At 41.0% G+C, this 20,299-nt stretch overlaps 1 protein-coding gene across 1 annotated transcript in view; it reads right to left on the reverse strand.

Annotated features, from left to right (window-relative positions):
- Positions 1-20,299, reverse strand: part of Arid4a (AT-rich interaction domain 4A) — a 70,191-nt gene that overhangs the window by 23,499 nt on the left and 26,393 nt on the right. The window contains exons 10-15 of the mRNA XM_052185697.1: positions 19,535-19,611; positions 18,336-18,502; positions 5,639-5,711; positions 4,236-4,330; positions 3,984-4,081; positions 2,516-2,747 (exon numbers count right to left, since the gene is read on the reverse strand). Of these exons, the coding sequence (XP_052041657.1) occupies positions 2,516-2,747; positions 3,984-4,081; positions 4,236-4,330; positions 5,639-5,711; positions 18,336-18,502; positions 19,535-19,611 (742 nt within the window). The remainder of the gene's footprint in view (positions 1-2,515; positions 2,748-3,983; positions 4,082-4,235; positions 4,331-5,638; positions 5,712-18,335; positions 18,503-19,534; positions 19,612-20,299) is intronic.

A 20,299-nucleotide genomic window follows, 5' to 3' on the forward strand; every position in this document is an offset into this window, starting at 1 on the left:
GTGGCTCAAAACTGCTTTTAAGTCCAGATCCAGGAGATTTAACATCCCCTTCTGGACTTTGAGGGTACCCACACACAGCTGAAACAAACATACATGTGAAAACTAGCTAGCTAGCTAACTAACTAACTAACTAACTGAGTGATTTCTTTGAAGAAGTACCAAGATCGTTAATGAGGTTACAGGAGGCACCAGTCCTGTCTCGGGAAGCCTATACCAAGCATCTTGCATGTCAGTTGTGACAATGGTGAACCTTTTCAAGACATTCTAAATTTTCCTTCAGGTCAATCTAATATGATGACTTCCCTCCTCTACTTGGAATTGGAAAGGTTCAGCATCTAAGAGTGCGTGCTGAGCAAACGTTGAGACCCTGAGTTCAAAGTCCTGCACATGCACCTGCAACCAGTGTTGGGGGTTAGGGGAAGGGACGGGGAAACAGCAGGGCCACTGGGATCTGCTGGCCACCGACTACCTCCAGGTAGTGAGAGACCAGGTTTCAGACTAAGGCAGTAAGAAAGAGAGCAGGACTCCCGACATCCTCCCATTTGCAGAGATGTGCACATGCACCACACAAATACACATACATGCACCTCTTACAGGCTAACGGGGCATGGTAGAGTTCACCCTTATAATTCCAGCACTTGAAAAATGGAGGCTGGAATGCCAAAAGTTCCAAGTTACCCAGAGCTACAGAGTGAGTTGCGTCTAGCCTGGGCTTTATGGGCCCCTCTCTAAAACTAAAATTAACGGAATAACAAAACGTTAAAAAGATTTTACTTATTAGATGATAGAACAGTCAGTATAAAAATAGGATTTATGGGGGCTGGAGGGATGTCTCAGTGTCTCAGTAGTTAAGAGTACTTAATGCCCTTACAAAGGACCTGAATTCAATTTTCAGCACCCATAAGATAGCTTAAAACCATCTATAACTCTAGTTCCAGGAGACCTGGTGCTCTTTGCTGGCCTCTGGTGGGCTCCAGTTATGCATTTGATGCACAGACAAACATATAGGCAATCACTGGTACACATAAAATAAAAATAAAGAATTCTGGACTTTGGAGAGATAGCACTGACTGGTCTTCCAAAGGTCCTGAGTTCAATCCCCAGCAAGCACATGGTAGCTCACAGCTATCTGTAATGGGATCTGATGCCTCCTTCTGGTGTGTCTAAAGACAGTAACAATGTACTCATATAAATAAATAAATCTTTTTTAAAAAAAAGCCCCAAACTCTTTTTTTTTTTAAAGGGGGAAAAAACCCAACAGGATTTCTGAACAACTACAAGAAAAGGTAAATTTACCTTTCCTTCCATTAAACATAGCTTCACCAACAAATAAGATACACAAGGAATTGAGAGCCAGGCACGGTAATACATGCTGTTAATCCCCACACTCAGGAAGCAGAAGCAAGCAAATATCTGTGACTTTAAGGCCAGCATGGTCTAGGACAATTAGAGACATATAATAGACAATGTTTCAAAAACAAAACAAAGCCAAAAAACAAAACAAAAAAACAAACAAACAAAAAAATCCCCTGAAATTCCTTGATAGTGTGACAACCGATAAAATGCTGAGTCATGCTAAGTAGCGCTCCCTGGGCCAGGGTCAGAACAGTGCATGGCAATCCTTCATAAAACTTTACTCAACGGAGAGGAATACAGGGGGCGGAGGTGAGGTAGATGGGAAGATAAGAATCAATGTACGCACAAATAAAGCTGCACACTATGTGCACAGACTTATAGGGAGCATGGGAATTACCTACAGGCAATTCATTCAACTACTTAATGAGTGAGCAGTGAGCACTTGCTTCTTTAATCTAGAGGCCTTCAATGATCTCATCAATGAGCAAATCAACTCTCTTCCTTGCCTTCAAGGGGTGCAAAAGAGAGGAAAAGAGATCAAATCAATTCAGACTGAGCAAGTACATCCCAGATAAGAGGAGGGAGAAAGGAGATAGGAAGCAACTGCAAAGACAGCAACCAATGGAACCAGTGCAGACTTCACTGAGGAGACGTTTGAGCAAGAAACCTGAACAAGAGTATGTGGGACGGAGCCAGACAACAGAGACTTGAACAGACAGTAACAGAAAGAGGATGAATGTGTGTGTGTGTGTGTGTGTGTGTGTGTGTGTATGTGTGCGTGTGCGTGCGCGTGTGTGCGTGCGCGCGTGTGCATGCGTGTGTATGCTGTTTTTGTCTGCTTGGTTTGGTTGGTTAGGACAGGGTTTCAGGCTGTGGCTCAGGCTGGTCTGGATGACATTATTCACCCAGGTTGAACTCACGAGGGGCCTCTTGCCTTGGGCTCCTGAGTGCTGTGATTACAGGTGCCTGGAGAGGAAGCAGGAAGGGGGAGTGGCAAGCACTGTAGGTAGAGAGGATGCTATCATAACCTTGCTGCAACATTACTAAATACTGGAACATGAACCAGGTTTTCTACATAAAGAGTTTGCACATAAATTAAAATGTCCACAATAAAACGTTTAAAGTAACACTTAAAGCAGATAAAACCACAAGAACTCACTCTTGGCGACGTTAGTTCCGGGTCTTCTCTGTCGCTCTCACTGTTTGAGTCCGTATTTTCCTCGGGCTCACTCTTCACGTCCACTAAAGGCATTTCCGGGGCCACTTTTAGAGCTTCGTCCATTGATTCTTCAAAGTCTTTTTTTTCCTCTTTTACTTTTGGTTCATGGTGGTGAATAGTTCTGAACTGAATATTTGCAGAACGGCAGTACTCCTCAAAACCATAGAGATATCTAAACATACAACATTTCATCTTAAGAAATCTTAGTCTTTGCACTAAACATGAATATAAATTAGGCAAATAGTAAAATTCAAGCCACTTTAAAAGTATTCTTTGTATGTTAGTAAATGGCTTTGATACAATCAAACAAAAAATACTATCAACTAAAATATTATCCTAAGCCGGGCGGTGGTGGCACATGCCTGTAATCCCAGCCCTTGGGAGGCAGAGGCAGGAGGATTTCTGAGTTCGAGGACAGCCTGGTCTATAGAGTGAGTTCCAGGACAGCCAGGGCTACACAAAGAAACCCTGTCTTGAAAAAAAACCAAAAAAATAAAAAAATAAAATTAAAATTAAAAAAACCTGAGAACCAGAGTCTGAGCCTCCCACAGCACTGTTCTAGAAGACCAGTTCTCAACCTGCATGTCCCAAACCACCCTTTCACAGGGGTCACACATCAGAGATCCTGCACATCAGATATTTACATTATAATTCATAACAGTAGTAAAATTACAGTTATGAAGTAACAAGGAAACTAGCTAACCACAACCTGAGGAACTGTATTCAAGGATCCCAGCGTCGGGAGGGCTGAGGACCACTGCTCTAGAACATGCACACAACCCAAACTGCAGCGATGAGGGGATGTGTGACGATGGGCACTCCTGCATCTCAGACTTTAGAGGGGGATGAGCCGCTCGGACGCAGTGGCTACGACTCAGGATGCGTCAGTCCCACGGGTCTGCTAGCTTCCACTTTAACAGGCATGGCTCTTGTTTGCAGTGCGGAAGCATTTAAAGAGGCTGTTCGCTGTAAATGATGATTTGGGTGTGGGGGCAGAGGTGGGGATGGTGCTATTCCAGACAGTCATTTTCACTGTAGCCCTGGCTGTCCTGTAACACACTCTGGTAGACCAGGTTGGCCTTAAACTCGGAGGTCCTGCCTGTGCTTCCCTGAGTGCTGGGATTAAAGGCCTCTGCCATTACTGCCTGGCTTGATTTTTTTTTTATTGATTCTTTGTGAACTGCACATCATACACCCCAATTCCACTCATTTCCCCATCCCTTCATATCTACCCTTTGCCCTTGCAACCTCCCCACAAAAAAGACAAAATGAACAAAACCAAAACCAACCAAATAAAAAAATATTGCCAAGGAAGTAGTATTATGTAAGGTGTGTCATACAATATACCCTTTTGCCCAAACCACTTTACTTGTTAATATTTATTCTTTAATGAAGCTGGACTACTTACTTTCTATAAGCAGTTTTTACATTGTAGGAAGCAGCTGAATTCAAAATTGGAATGCCAAGGTCCATATAAATTTGCTTCCATACAGCACCACTGTCAATCTGGAAAATGAAGATTTCTGTTAACAACTGTCAAAGGAATAATTGTTACACTAGCGTTCTGCGTTCTTTAAGAAACTGTGCATGTCAGTGCAGCAGCGAGAAACCAGACTTCTCAATGCGCAAGCAAATATTTCTAAAGCAGTGGTGTACTTACATTGCCACATCCCCCCTGATGATAGACCAGTCTAAAGAGTTTGAAGAGATTGAGATCTTTATAGCCCAAGACAGGTGGTTTGTTGATTGGAGTACCTTTTTTAATGTCAGAAGGAAAAAAAAAAAATAAAGCATTTAGTCAAATGAAAAATACTAATTTGAAAGTAAAGATAATGACTTCTAAATCAATAAAATTCATTCCCTGAAGGTATACATTTAAAGGTCCTTAAACCACATAAGACACAAAGTCTTCTTTGTGTTCTGTATGGAGTTCTGTGGGCTCTCTGAAATTGAGGAGTTGCGCGCATCTACGGTCAATCAAGTTGCCTCTATGCTAAAGAAATGGCTAAAATTAAGTTTAAAATTTGAGGCTGCTGGTTGTGGCCCAATGCAGCGCAAGCAACAGAAACAGGAAGGCTGCAGCTCGGGCCTGGCTGTGGTTCTGTGCAAGGGTTCTCAAAGCCACAGAATGTCTAGACACAAATTACCCAGAGACTTTCTAGGACTAAAACCTGCCAGAGTGTGATCACTTATAATGGTGCTCTTTCTTCTATCTCTACTTGAAATCCCATCCTACTCAGAAAGAGGCTGATGTCTGTTATCTTCAGCTCAAGGAGAACAAGGACCAGGTGAGTCTATTCTTCATGAGCACTTTACCATTGTGATACATTACTATGCATCTGAGATTCTGAGTTTAATTCCCATCTGTCATGGGATCTGATGCCCTCTTGGGGTGTGTCTGAAGACAGAGACAGTGTACTCATATACATAAAATAAATAAAATGCTATGCAGGGTAATGTTATAATTGATCACTTTTTTTCTTTGGTTTTTCGAGACGGGTTTCTCTGTGTAGCCCTAGCTGTCCTAGAACTCACTCTGTAGACAAGGCTGGCCTCGAACTCAGAAATCTGCCTGCCTCTGCCTCCCAAGGGCTGGGATTACAGGCGTGCGCCACCACACCCGGCTAATTGATCACTTTTTAAACACATTTTTTTTTTACTTATTTAGTATATAGTGTTCTACATGTATATATGCCTGCAAACCAGAAGAGGACAACAGGTTTTGAGTTATAGATGGTTTGATGGTTTTGACCCACCATGTGGTTGCTAGGAAGTGAACTCAGGAAGAGTAGCAGCCAGTGGTCTTAACCTCTGAGCCATCTCTCCAGCCCAATTGGTAACTTTTTATTTCTGACTATTTTAATCTTTTTACAAATACAAGGTAGACCAAGAATAATTATATAGATAATGATTTCTACGTATTCTACTTAACATAGCTAGTTTTTGCTCATCTAACTGCAGCAGGGATAACTGACTCATAGGCTTCCCTTGGAGTACACGGCACTCCGGATCAGCAGAACAATGCACATGCCTAAAAACAGAAAGTCACCAGGATCCATGTACCTCTGTCTTCCATAAACTTATACAGCTGTTGGAGGAAGTTGTCCCTCTCCTCAGGATCGAGCTCTTCCTCAGGCTGTAAAGGCAAGCACAGGGGCCAGAGTGAGACGCAGTGTTATCATTGTTGGTGTGAACGCCTGGTTGGTGTGAACCCCTGGTGGCCACATTCTGATGCTTTGGCTTTTTTGCTGTTCTGGGATTCAAACTCTAGGCCTCCCAAATGCTAGGAATGTGCTCCACCACTGAGTTCATCCCCAGCCCTAACTACATGGGATAACACACACCTGCTGTAGGCCAGTCTCCAGTCTCCACCCTTCCGCCACAGCCCACTGTGACCCTGCCTTGAGTCCCAGCGAGGACTAACATGAGTCAAGAGAAACAAATTCCAGGATGAAGCAAGAGGACAGTTTTTACTTATTTGACTTTATTTGGGGGAAAAACAAAAATATCGTATGGCCCATACAAATATATTGGGAGACAAGCACAGACAAGCTCAATAAAGACAAAAATATTTTTATATAAAACAGTATCACTGGATGAATATAAGCAAAGGCTGTGAAGTCAGTGGCAAAAGTTTTTTGTTTAAATGAGACTTTTTTTTAAAATTAATTTTAAGTCATTTAAGTAAATCATATAGATTGTACTTGGTCCAGACTTCGCCCCAGCCTGCTCCTCTTACTGCTTTCCTTGGTCTCTATTTGCTACTGTCACTCTTTCTAGCATTTATAGACACTATCATGTCACGGTGTCAAAAGGATGGAGACCTCTTACCTCTGCTTCAAAATAATACAAAAAGAATTATTTACTAGCAAAGAAAGTTGACACATAATTACTTAGTTGTGTGTGTGTGTGTGTGTGTGCTCCAAAACCCACCAGTTTAAGTGTTCCTATGTACTAATTATATAAATCTAGCAGTGTTTTCATATGATATTATTATGGATTAAAATAAACTATCCTTGGGCTGTCAGATGGCTGAGTGGGTAGGGCACCACGGATATGCTTAACAGCCTGAGTTCAATCACTGAGCCCACGTGATAGGAAAAGAGCATTGATTCCCCCAAGCTATCCTCATACCATCACGCACATGCCAATCCACACATGTATATATGCATACATGGCATAAAAATACAATATCTGTTGGTGCATTACCTATAAATATTTATTATTTTTCTGATTGTTTTGAGACAGGGTCAAGCAGGACAGGCTAACCTCAACTCTGTAGGTGAGGACGACCTTGAACTTGAACTATTGGCCATCCTGCTGTCACAGGCTATGTGCTGAGACTGAAGATATACATCACACTGAATTACATAAATTATTTAAAATACAGCAGTACCATGGAAGAATTAATAAACCACAAATGTTTCTTCCATATAAAGGATCATGTCTTTAGAAGATACCTTTCCTATGGTTCTAAAAGAATAATCCAATCTTTTGCCTTTTAAGAACCATATTCAGATGAAAAGCAATGTTCAGGCAATAAATATTGATTATTCAGGGCCTGGAAGGCAACAGGCACTTTAAGATCATGCTCTCCTTTAATAAGTTTAATAGCTAATAGTATAGCCAGAATCAATGAACATGTAGTAAATGAAAATATATAATAAAATCTAGGAGGCAGACAGATCTCTGTGAGTTCAAGACCAACCTCTACTACACAGCAAGTACTATAACAACTAGAGGTACTATCTCATAAAACCAAATATAAATAAAATAAAAGCTGTTCCCCAATGCAAGCAAAGAGAAATTAACCCACTATCTGCAAACATGACACAAATAAGGTTGTGCTGAGCTATGCTAAATTCTTCAAGGTTGAGTGTGTACTTTACAGGTTAAAGACTCATAGTTTATGAGCATTAAGTTAGTGGATAATAAGCCGGGCGGTGGTGGCACACGCCTGTAATCCCAGCACTCTGGGAGGCAGAGGCAGGCGGATTTCTGAGTTTGAGGCCAGTCTGGTCTACAGAGTGAGCTCCAGGACAGCCAGGACTACACAGAGAAACCCTGTCTCGACAAAACCAAATCCAAAAAATCAAAAAAAAAAAAAAGTTAGTGGATAATAAAGAGTATTCTAGGCTCTGTGAGGAAGAATGCCATAAAATTTCAAGTCCAGGTACAGTTCTAAGATATAAAAACAAACTTAGTAAGATTTTTTTTAACATATTAGTAAGATAAATTTACATATACCTACTTTCTTGAAAGAAAATGTCTACCACAATTAAATAAGTTATAAACAAAGTTTTAAATTTATCTGATGGCTTTTGCAAAAGCTAAAATTCTTAAGTTGGATAGAGAATTCCTCACTAGAATTTTTATAGCCGTGTTACATGCACAGCTATAAATGCCTCTGTCTGGGATCCAGAGCTGCTGTTGCTGTCGCTGCCCAGGCCTTCTGGGAAAGGGCAGGAAGAAGAAAGGTAGAGGCTCTGAACTGTGAGACTTCTTCCCTTCAGGTAAGCAAGAGTAACTATATACTCAGTAAAGCTGCTGGAGCCAGCAGGAGGCTCTTGCGGCTCTAGAACACTCACTGGCGTGGATGGGCACTGCTATCTATACTCTGCATAGTGTTACAAGTGGTTGTTTACACTACTAGGCCCTGATCTTTCTGACATGAGGCATTATGTCTTCAAATTAAGTTCAAGTGTTTATTAATAGTTACGTCATCACTCAGGAGCTGTGCAAGAGCACTGGGGATGGAAATGAGACCGTGTGGCGCCTTCTCGTTTTGCTGCTTTGATTCTGCCGAGCAGTGTGGACAGACACAAGAGGCCAGTGCCACATGATGTGGTAAGTGCCCGGTGCGGGACTGCGAGGTGGCATGACCAGTTCTGCTTGGGAGGGGCTGCTGCTGTAATATTAAAGGAAGCCTTTCTGTGTGACTGGCAGTCCCCTAAGAGCAAGCTGGAGCAGATGGGACCGACAGGGAAAAGCCGTGATCAGGAAAGGGCTTTGTCACAATGCACTAAAGAGCCACAACTTGGTACCATACAGATATGACATTTTGTAAAGAACTAGAATAGTGTTTTTAAAGTTCTCAGTCATGAGTCATGAATGAAACGAAGGAATAGGAAAGGAGAGGGTGCCATCACTCAGTCCACAGGGACAGGGAGGAGGAAGAGGAGGAAGCGGAGGGGGGGGATGAGGAGGCAGCAGCGGCGGGCGGCTGTTAGTCTTGCTTTTTTGGTGATGGAAGATCAGCTCTGCCCTGAAGGAGACGGAGCCGAGGAGAGTGGGAGAGAAGCTGCAGGGAGGTTTCTTCTGGTTGGATTTTTCTTTCATGCCTATCTACGCTGGCTGTACTCTGTAGGTCTATGAATTTGAGACATGGTTACTTTACGTACAGCTTTAATCTCTGATGACTGGCATGTAGTTAGATAATCATTGTGTGACGAAAAGACATTTTTGCAACTGAGTTGAGAATACTTTCTTGCAGGTTTCACACTGGCTGGTAAAAAAACCGAAGGCTCTGCAATAAAGCCATGAGAGCCGGGAAGGGTAGGAGGGCTCAAGCTGTTCTTACGACACGGGCGACGGCAAAGCTGCTCATATTCACCGTCCCCACACACACCTGGAAACAAATGCTCTTTCAGAAACAGCATTCATTCTCGAGACAAATCAGCTTCACAACACTTCATCGGGAAGATAATACAGTGTGTCACCCTTTTGAGACTTGGTCTCCTTCTGTAATCTAGGCTAGCCTCCAGTTAGTGGTGATCCTCCTGTCCAAGTGCTAAGATGACAGGTACGTGCTACAAATGAAGCAATACCATCTCACTGCTGCTAAGTTTCCTAGCTAGGAAATCAACTTTACAGACTGCAAATCCGGAAGGTATCCAAACTGTCAGAACTAGAGGCTTGCCTGAAACTTGCACCTATGCTCCTGCCTCTGCATCCCCAGTGCTGCGATTACAGATGAGCAACATTGCTAGCTCTGCTTTCACTGTGTCCATCCTGTGGTAACAGTGAGAAGACAAACCTGACCACAAGGCCCACACTTAACTCAACAAGAAGGAGCCTCCAGCAGTGTGTAAGTGGTAGCCAGAAGCTACAAGACACGTGAGTGTGAGAATAGGAAGGTGAACAGGGGTCAGCTCATGAAAGCCCAGACTTCAAAGGCCAGGATGAAAAGAAATACATAAAATAACAACAAAACCCAATACCAAAATCAGCGTTCATCTGATACAGGTTGAAAGTGATTAAAGGGTTTAAACTAAGAAAAAATCTTTTGGCTAGGTACAAAAAAACTATCCCAAGTTGGTTGGAGGAAAAAATATTTAAAAACTGAGAAAGAGAGAGAGAAAGAGAGAGAGAGAGTGGGAGAGAGAGAGAACACCTAGACTACATTGTGTAAGAAATGAGGTATTTTGAAGAAAAGTTGTGTCAAAGACTGTTCTAATTAACTTCAAACAACAGCCCAACAACTTGTTTCACACAGCAATTTCCCAAGATTTTACATAATCCACATTTATTCATTCTTCACAAACTAGGTGATGAGGGTTTAATATGGGCCATGCGCCACAGTGCTAGCTGCCAGGGTACCCTGGGGAGGAAGGAGGAAAAACAAAATCCCTGGCACACCTTGTGTTCATTTACAACATAGAAAAGAGGAAACAAAAACTGAATGCTTGTGAAACGTGAGCGTTTCCCAAAAGAAAAAAAATTAGAAAATAGAGAAGGTACTGGATAACCTACTGAGCTAGAGAGTCTGCTTTGAAGGGACCATGGAGCAGAGTATCTAACTACTTCCATCCATAGTCGGTCTGTCTGTCTGTCTGTCTGTCTGTCTCTCTCTCTCTCTCTCTCTCACTACACACATACAATCTCTTAAATATACATATTTATATTGATAAGAGAGTAGGCAGTTTCCATTTTAAAACCAAGCAAAAATTTATTTGGATTAGTCATCTTCACTTGTTCAAACCCTAACAGAGGTATGTATTTTAGCAGTGATAAGTAAAGGTATATTTTACTGGTGGCAAATGTTCTAATACAACAGATATATCACAGTGCCTCAGTGCAATAGTTAATAACAACTTCAATTTAAAAAGGAAAAAAAAATTTTTTTTTTGGCTTTTCAAGACAGGGTTTTTCTGTCCTGGAACTCTGCAGACCAGGCTGGCCTTGAACTCGGAAATCCGCCTGCCTCTGCCCCAAGTGCTGGGATTAATGGTGTGTGCCACCACTGCCCGGCAAGAAGAAAAATCTTTTAAGAAGATATTTTAACATTTATTTATTACTTTTAAATTGTACATTGGTGTTCCACCTGCATATATGTCTGTGAGGGTGTCGATCCCCTGGAACTGGAGTTACAGACAATTTTGAGTCCCATGTGGGTGCTGGGAATTGATCCTTGGTCCTCGGCAGGAGCGTCCAGTGCTCTTAACTGCTGAGCTATCTCTCTAGCCCCCAAGAACAATATTTATTAAATATTTATTTTATGTATATGAGTACACTGTCGCTGTCTTCAGACATATCAGAAAAGGGTATTGGATCCCATTACAGATGGTTGTGAGCCACCATGTGGTTGCTGGGAATTGAACTCAGGTCCTCTGGAAGAGCAGTCAGTGCTCTTAACCACTGATCCATCTCTCCCCCCAAGGATATTTTTAAAGTGGCTGGAGAGATGGTTCAACACTTAAGAACCCTTATTGCTCTGCAGAAGTATTTGACTCTCGGCATCCAGTGTCTCCCAAGCATTTATAATTCCTGCTCCAGTGGATATAATGCCTTACTCTGACTTCCCTGGACATCAGCATGCACACAGTGCACAAACATACATTCAGGCAAAACATACATATACAATATGTACAACTGTATATGTTCATACATATACAATAAAATAAATTAAGGAAATTAAAAAGAAAAGGCTTGGCACAAAGATCTGCACATGTAGTCTCACAGGCAGAGCCAAGAGAAAGGAACGAGCCTGGGCAGCATGGGAACACCTCCCTCCATAAAGGACAGAGAGAGGGGGAGAGGGAGGGAGAGGGAGGGAAGGGGGGGGAGAGGGAGGCGGAGAGGGAGGGAGAGAAGATTTAAGTTGACCTTTAATGAACAATCTACAAAGTAAAAAACTATGCACAAAGTTTCAAATACGAAAACAGAAGATAGTTGAGCAGGAAATGGTAGGATCCAGTTGCTATCCCAGAGCTTGGGAGGCAAAGGCGGGAGGAATTCAAGGCCATCTTCAGCTACATAGCAAATCCGAGGACAGCCTGGGCTTCTAGAGCTCCTGCCTTGAATACACAGGAATGGTGCGATGGCTCAGTGGATAACAGTGATTAAGTTGCTACCAAGCCTCACATCCAGAGTTCAAACCCAGGACCAGCATGGTTGGTGAGCCTTGAGACACTCTTTATAACGACCTGCCTCTTCTACCCAAATAAAATGTACATAAATAAATAACTCTAAAATAAAATAAGTTTAAAAAATTAAGTTGACAGTATTTGTGTAAGGTCCAAAGGTCCTGACAGCAGTAAATTTCCTAAATAAATAAACCGGGAATAACTGACATTAAGTAAAGCCCAGTACACTGCTTTGAAAGAGAGATATTACATAACATGCTTTAGAAATATTTTAGAAGTAAAAAGTTAAAAAAAAAAAGCCTCTTTTGTGCCCTAAAATTATTTATTCCCAAAGGGATCACATGTAGTTTCTGGTTTCAGATCTAGTGCAGAGAACAGACTGGGGGAGGGAGGGGAACATACCAGCGGTTATGTGCAAACGCACTAGCCTAGGAGAAGACAGTGACTGTCTGGACCAAGGGTGGCAGAGTATGTACAGTGGGCACAGTAAGAAGCTAGTCAAGTAGGCAGAAGACAAAGGGTTAATATCTGAATGGATTCAGAGGGAGGGACCAAGAAAAGAATCAAGGTGCCTTCTTTCTGTGTATCTGGCTTCCTGGCTTCAGCAACTGGGTGTGGTGTTTTTATTAAAATAGCATAGGAATGGCCAGGAAGGGAGGAGGGAGATAAGCAAAGCTGTGGGCATACTGAGGTTGAATACTTACAAACAAGAAAAAATTCCAGACAGTTTCATACAAGTGCTTGTAGTTAAGAGACATCTGAGATGTACAGAGAAATTCGGGGTCATTCTATCATTTAGTTGGGAAGTAAACCAGAAAACAAATGTAATGTCATGTCACCTGAATGTGCTAAGGTGTCAGATGAGAGAAGACATACCGTTGTTTGGTGAAAGGTCTCTGGTGACTGTCAGCAGTTGTTCTGGTTGTGATGAGAGGACAAGACACACCGCAGTGACAGAATGACAAGTCAGGGACAATGCATGCAACTGAGTAGTTTTGACAAAAGGGTAAGCACAGACAGACAGACCAACAGACAAGTGGTCTGGGAAATGTGAGGGCGGGAGAGGTGGGAACAGAATGGAATGGGCTCCAGGAGGAGAGGGAGCTGATAGGCTCAGACTTCTGATCCAGAGCAGAACCCCAGGGACCCAGCTCTCAAGGGCAACACACTGCAAGAGAACAGACTGTTGGGTCTAATGTCTACTCTCATGCAATTTATAATCTGTTCCCACCGGAAACTTAGAGGTTTCGTTCCAAAGCCGGAGTGGAGAAAAGGTGACATTCAAAGAAGATGACTTGATTGTAAACACTGAATTACCCAGTACTAGTTGGAGAACTAGTTAAATCTGATCCTAAAATGTACATGGATACCATTTCTCAGTGGTACATACATGTAAAACACTTCCAGGAGCACAAAGGATGTGATATATTTACTGCAAGAAGCTGATTGACAACCTAACCATCCCACTTAAAATAATTTTATGAATCTTAAATTTCAACAGTTAACTAAACCTAATAACTTATTTTTCCATTTGAAATGATACATACACTGTAATCATCAAGATGTGATAGCAGTGCTCTCGTCGAGACCGTTTATTTATTTATTTGCTTGCTTGCTTGCATATATATGCGTGCGTGCGTGCCTGCGCTTCAAGACGGGCTCTCTGTGTAGCCCTGGCCGTCTTGAAAGTGGCTCTGTAGACTAGGCTGGCCTCAAACTCACAGAAATCCTCCTGCCGTTGCCTCCCAGGTGCTAAGATTAAAGGCATGCACAATTGCCAGCTAGTTATCATCAAGTTTTTAACGTCACTCAAACCTCTTATATGAGCACTAATATAAAGTATGACTAGGTAAAACATTTTTTACACATACAGCTGTATTAGAGGGCTGGAGAGATGGCTCCATGGTTAGGAAACCTGACTGCTCTTCCAGAGCACCTGGGTTTGATTCCCAGCACCCACCTTATGGCTCCATTCCAGGGGGAATCTGACACCGCCTTCTGGCCTCCATAGACACCAGGCATGCAAGTAGCGCAAAGCCATTCATACAGATAGAACACCTCTATACAGCCAGGCAGTGGTGGCGTACGCCTTTGACCCCAGCACTTGGGAGGCAGAGGCAGGCAGATCTCTGAGTTAGAGGCCAGCCTGGTCTACAGAAGTTCCAGGACAGCCAGGGCTACACAGAGAAACCCTGTATCAAACCCTCCACCCCCCAAAAAAATCCTCTATACAATAACTATTTTTAAAATGTAGTTGTATTTATGTGAACAAATGTATAAATCTCATTTATGTGAACTTAGTATTGTTTACGTTTTAGGCTAAAATAGTGGAGACTTTTAAAACTCATTAGGACTTCTTAAATAGATTTCAGAGCTGGAGAGATGGCTCAGCATTGAATGCTCTTCCAGGTCCTGAGGTCAACTCCCAGCAACCACATCGCAACTCATAACCATCTGTAAAGGGATCTGATTTCATATTCTTGTGTGTTTGAAGACAGATACAGTATACTCATAAAAAATTAAAGAGATTTCTCTTTTTTAATGTGTTTTAATTATGTTTTTGCCTGTACATACAAGTGGTCCACATGCATGCAGTGCCTGAGGAGGCCAGAAGAGGGCACTGGATCCCCTGGAGCTGGAGCTGGAGTCAGTGTTTGTAAACTGCCATGTGGGTGCTAAGTACCAAACTGGCCAGAACAAGGTCTTCACATGATCTGCCATGCTCTTGGCCCCTTAACCATCTCTCCAGCCCGCTGTTATTTTTTATTTCCTTGTTCAATAGTCTAAATTTAAGCAAGTTGTTGTATTTGAATGTAAGCTAATATCTAAGGTATTCATTAAAGGCTGTTATGTCTGATACAGACATAATAATGTCCATTATTATTGGTACCTGAAGTTATTAAAATAAGCTTTGACATCTATATTACATTTACCATCTTAAGCTTTTACTGATATTATAGTTTTCCTGAGTTTCCAGGCATTTACTGTGGGTCTATATCACAAAGTGATCTGGAATACTCACCAGCAAATGCCTTTACTCTACATGATGATAGATTAAAACAGATGACATTTGATTCAAATACCAAAAAAATGAATATTCATATTTCCAGGAATTAAAAAACTCAAGCACTTATGACTTTTACAATAATGGAAAATTATCTTGGGTACTAAATACGGTAATCCCTTCAAAAGTTTCAAGATTGGAAAAATGAGTATGTCAATACATTAGATTAAAAAGAGCAGATCTTATTTAAAAAACCCATTAATTTTAATTTTCATTGCTAAACATGAAATCTGATACACAAAGCATACTGATTTAACCTAAAACTGGTTAATCTCCTCTTGATAATTAATCTTCTAACATCTCACTCTTAGAAAACTCCCCTACATTTATCCAATATAAACCTTAGTCAAGAGAAATAAATAATTCCTATTATTATTTATATTCATCTGGACTTTCTAATAAATTTTCAAGCTGAAAAAAAATTAGTAGTGTCTTTTCTAATATAAAACTTTCTTAACAAAGACATTTAAATAAGACCACAAAAATCATCTATAAGCAGCTTTTTTGGGCCTAATTATCTACGTGTTACAATTACCAATACAGACAGGAAGCATTCCTGCCCCATCCTCAAGTCTCTTCCCAAGCACAACATGAGACATACTGCTCACACTCAGAGCCTGACGTAGCCTCTGAGTAGGAAATCAAATACTAAATGAAAAGGCCATATAATCTCAAGTCTCACTGCTCCAACTTAGGCTTAAATACCGAATCACGATGTACAAACAGAGGCTACTGCTCATTCGCACTGCAGAGACACTAACACTTGTGTGATTCTGCTGCATATGCTAGCCTACACTGGGTGACAATCTACAGTGCTGGTTAATGGTTTACAGAACGTTCCAAAGATCGTTAGATCCTTGTAAAGCAGTGTTCCATCCTCATAAGAAGCCCAGCACTCCTCCGTCCGAGGGAGAGTTATGATCTGTGCTGTAATACAACAGTTAGCCTCACTGGTGTGGGCAAGGCCTATAATGACTAAGCCAGGTAGGCCCTGGCTCCTCAGATTCGTCAGTGCATGTCACACTCAGCTCTCTCCTCTTGCTATGCCTGCTTTAAAGCTTCTCTTGGTTGATCAGCATGTTAAATTGCTTTAAGAATTATTCTTCAAGACAAGTTAGAATGATTCAGCAACTAAATCTCAAATCCAAGGGCAAGAAATGCAGCTGATTTTTTTCTCCCTGAAACAAACAAAATCTCACTGAAGAAAGCCCACTGGGGTGGCCAGAGAACTACTTTACAACAAGCATGTGTCAATAGATCATGCAGTATGGAAAATAAGCATCTGAAAATTAATTTAGAAAAAAAATGGATACAATATGCTTACAGTGTGTGCTTTTGGTATTCTTTGGTAGGAATAAAGCAACCATGTTCACTAAATTTATCAAATTCTTAAGTAACACATTGCAGGAGACATGATTTTTCCCACTGTCCTTATCTTTTAATTTTTCTTCACTGTTACCTACACGTTTTAGCCTCTGCTCTGTGCATTTTCCCTAGCATTTGTCACCAGCCACCCGGATGAAACAGTGCAATGTTACAGAATTAATCACTGTAACATAGACACTATCCACTGTTTTAGAGGCACCTCTGTAACTTCTTTCAAAGCTCTTTTTAGCTTCTTTGTTTAAAATTTCAGGGTATTTTTTGAGGGATAGGGAAAACACATTCTGGAAGGGACACTAATTAAAAGTATTAACAAAAATAAAGAGACTAACCCTTTTTCAGCATTTGGCAACATAAGACCCTAATTAATGTTCAATAAAAATCCAAAAGCTAAACCACAGACTGCTAACAGTTCACACCCTGAAAATGTGGCCTATTTACCCTAAAACATACAACCTAAGACTAAATACAGATAAAATTCAGATATCACATCTAATATACAAAATTTACATCCCGATTTTTGCCAAACTGTCTCAGCACAGTCATTCCAAAAGCTATCTTATGTTGGAGAAAAATCCCCTTTACCCTCTAATCTTCTAAAAATAGATTCCTACTGTCTTTTACAAGAAACAATTACGCTTGGTTAGGAGCTCCACCAAATCTGCCGTATAATCAACACCTAAACATTTTATTTAATCCCATTTTTTGCCAACCAAAACAATAACTAAATATTAAAAAAGAAAAGTCTTACCTATGTGCTGCATTTCCTTTCAAATGCAAAATGGTTAAATTCCCCTTCTACTAGTGCAGGGTCTGGACATGTCAGTCTGACTGGCAAATATCTGCTGTCCCTTCTGAGGTCACAGAATCCGCAGGGCTATACAGCACCACTTACATTCTCTTCCACATAAAAATCAGACATTACATGAAAGGAAGAGAAAGACAGCCCATTTCAAAGCAGCTGGCAAACCTCCACTGGCAACCTGCCAAGCCTCAGCTAAACCTTCCTGTCTTTCTGAGCATGCTCACTTAAAACCAACAGCATGTTACTATGGCAACTCTGTAGGCAGCCTGTAAGTATGAACCGCCATTCTGATTTCAGAGTGTAAAAAGCCAAATGCTGCAGGGAAGTCAAAGGAAAGAAGCAGCACATGTTCTTCCCCACATACAAATCTAGCTATGGATTCCAAAAGCTCACACGTGTGCATGTAAAACACACAAAAGCATCTCACAGTTTCACAGCAGAATTTTTCATGCTTAAATAGGTGGTCGTTTTCAATAAACTCATGCTCTTTGTTTTGCCCCTTGACAACTAAAATTACACTAAAAATTCATCCCATTTAACAAAACACTGGTGAGTACACAGATAAACATCATGTGAGCGACCATGGTAACCGTGGATGGTTTCTATAATCTATAATCGTAGTGTGCACGACATGGCAACATTACAAAGAAAACCACTCATGATAAAAACACAAACTACATTTTTTTCTATGATTTGTCAAGTTTCCAAGTGTATTTTTCTTCGGATATAATTAGGATATTTACCCCCTAAAGGGTTTCTAAGTTAGGAGAACCAAGGCCCGGGTTCAAATCCCTCCACTCCACATTAACTGTGTCCGCTGAGGACAGTTAACTTCTGAGTCTTAGTGCACCCGGAAAGCAGGATGGTAACACACATCACACACTGACCACTGGAGAGCACGTAAAAATCCCTGATCCCTCCTCCCCAAAATCTTGTTGATTAACCCTGAAAGGTACTTTTTGGTAACCTTACACTGAAAATCAGTCCTGATTTATACAAACAGCCACAAGTCCTCAACCAAATTAAGCTAAGAAATGTTTCTGACAAAAAGAAATGACCGAGAGCAAAGCAAAGAAGTATTATTTTCACTAGTAAACAAACAAACAAACAAACACACAAACAAAACAAGAGAGTTGGACCCACCGGCTCTTCTTCCTCCTTCTTGGCCTCTTTTTCCTTCTCCTCTTCGTGCTGTTCAGCTGGGCACTCTTCGTCATCACTGCTGGAGGACTCGAGGATTTCACTTATATCCATTTTCCAGTTATCAGGAACAACTCTAGCTTGGAGGAAGACACTTGCTTTTCGAAGCCCTGAAAGGAAACACCGACCTCAGCCGCTGCTAGGGAACATGAAGAGCCGGGAACGAAGGGAGATGCACGCTAGTCAGAGTCTGAAGGCTCGACCAAGTCCAGCCAGCACCCAGAAATGATGCGGGAAATTGGAGTATTACATGAGCCAGAAGACCACGTACATTTTATTACAAATTCTGTAGGAGTTCATGTTTGTTTTACTGCTACGAGACAGGGTCTCACTGTGTCACTATATAACCCAATCTAACTTGGAACTTGCGACCTTAATACCGCCACCTCCTAAGTGACATCAAGCCTGGCAAAGATTAGAAATAGCCTTTTAGAAAAAAAAAGATTTATTTTTATTTTATGTATGAGTGTCCTGTATTTATTTATGTGCATACTCAAGTCCACTGGTAGCATTAAATCCCCTAGGACTGAGCACAGATGGCTGTGACCTGCCATGTGGGTGCTGGGAAACAAACCTGGACCCTCTGTGAAAGCAGTAAGCGCTCTTCACTAGAGCCATCTCTGCAGCCATCTCTGCAGTCCTGCTACTAGAAATATCAATGGTCAGTCCAGGTGTGGTAGAGAATGACTTTAATCCCAGCAGTTGGGAGACAAAGGCAGGTAGATCTCTGTGAGTTCAGAACAACCAGAATTATGTAGAGACAACCAACCCTTCTGCACGTCCTCAAAAAGACAAACTGCTGATGAAATATGCAAAGTGAAATTTGTACAATTGACAAACCAAACATTTTATCGAGACATGAATAAAAACACCACTGAGTAAGAGTATCATTCAAGTGTGTCCAACACGTCATCTTGTGAGCCTCAAACTCAAACCGAGCAACAGAACACAAAGGCAAGGAAGAGCAAAAACGCTCACTCTGCTAAGTTACTGCCTGTGTACAGGGCCACATGCAGCCCACGGATGATGGGCTGGAGAGAGGATTCCAAATGGCTAATATGGGAGTACACAATAGTCAGTATTCGTTATTTTCCAAACACGGTCATATCATGAAAGAATAAACTGACTCTGCTTTCACTTACCTGGCTTAGCACAGAGCTCGGACTCTGGCAGATTGTGGACATCTAGTTCCTTAATGTCCTTTCTTGCTATAGAGTAACTATGAAAAAGAACAAAACAGAGAACTACTTATTAAATGAAACACATCATTTAAGCAATCCACATTAACACATACTTAAGACCTCAAAAGTGAAAATTATTTTGTCAAATAGTGTTTTAAAAGTCAAAGGCTATAAATACCCTGATCCTTGGTAAAACCTCCGAGGCAAAGTTGTATCTTTTAAGTTTCATGGACTCAAGTACTCTTATTTGAGAGCTCAAATTCACAATGTTTCCAAGTATACAACATTGCTATAAACAATAGTGTCAATCAACAGTCATTTCAATAGTCAGAGATAACACCTATTTTGTTTCATATTTACTAATTTTTGTTAATTTGCTAAAATACTTTTATGATTATATACATGTTAGGGTATATTTTTCATAGAGAACAACTTAAAATATGATGAATTTTATTGTTTTAATAACCATATAAATTTAAGGGAAAGTTTCTAAAAGTCTTCTTTAAAATAAAGTGAAAATACTTATTTTACTAATAAAGTTTATTAAGAAGTTTCATAATTCATAATATGAAATGGCACATGATAAAAATAGGAAAACTTTCAATAAACATACATACTTTAATTACGAATAGATGTCTTCAATACTGCTGTCACTTATTATTTTTACATAAGATGTATCAGCTAACAGTACTAACAAGCTCTCAGTTTCAACATGACTGGGTCCCT

This window comes from Apodemus sylvaticus, chromosome 6 (assembly GCF_947179515.1).
Source record: "Apodemus sylvaticus chromosome 6, mApoSyl1.1, whole genome shotgun sequence".
Lineage (NCBI taxonomy): Eukaryota > Metazoa > Chordata > Mammalia > Rodentia > Muridae > Apodemus > Apodemus sylvaticus.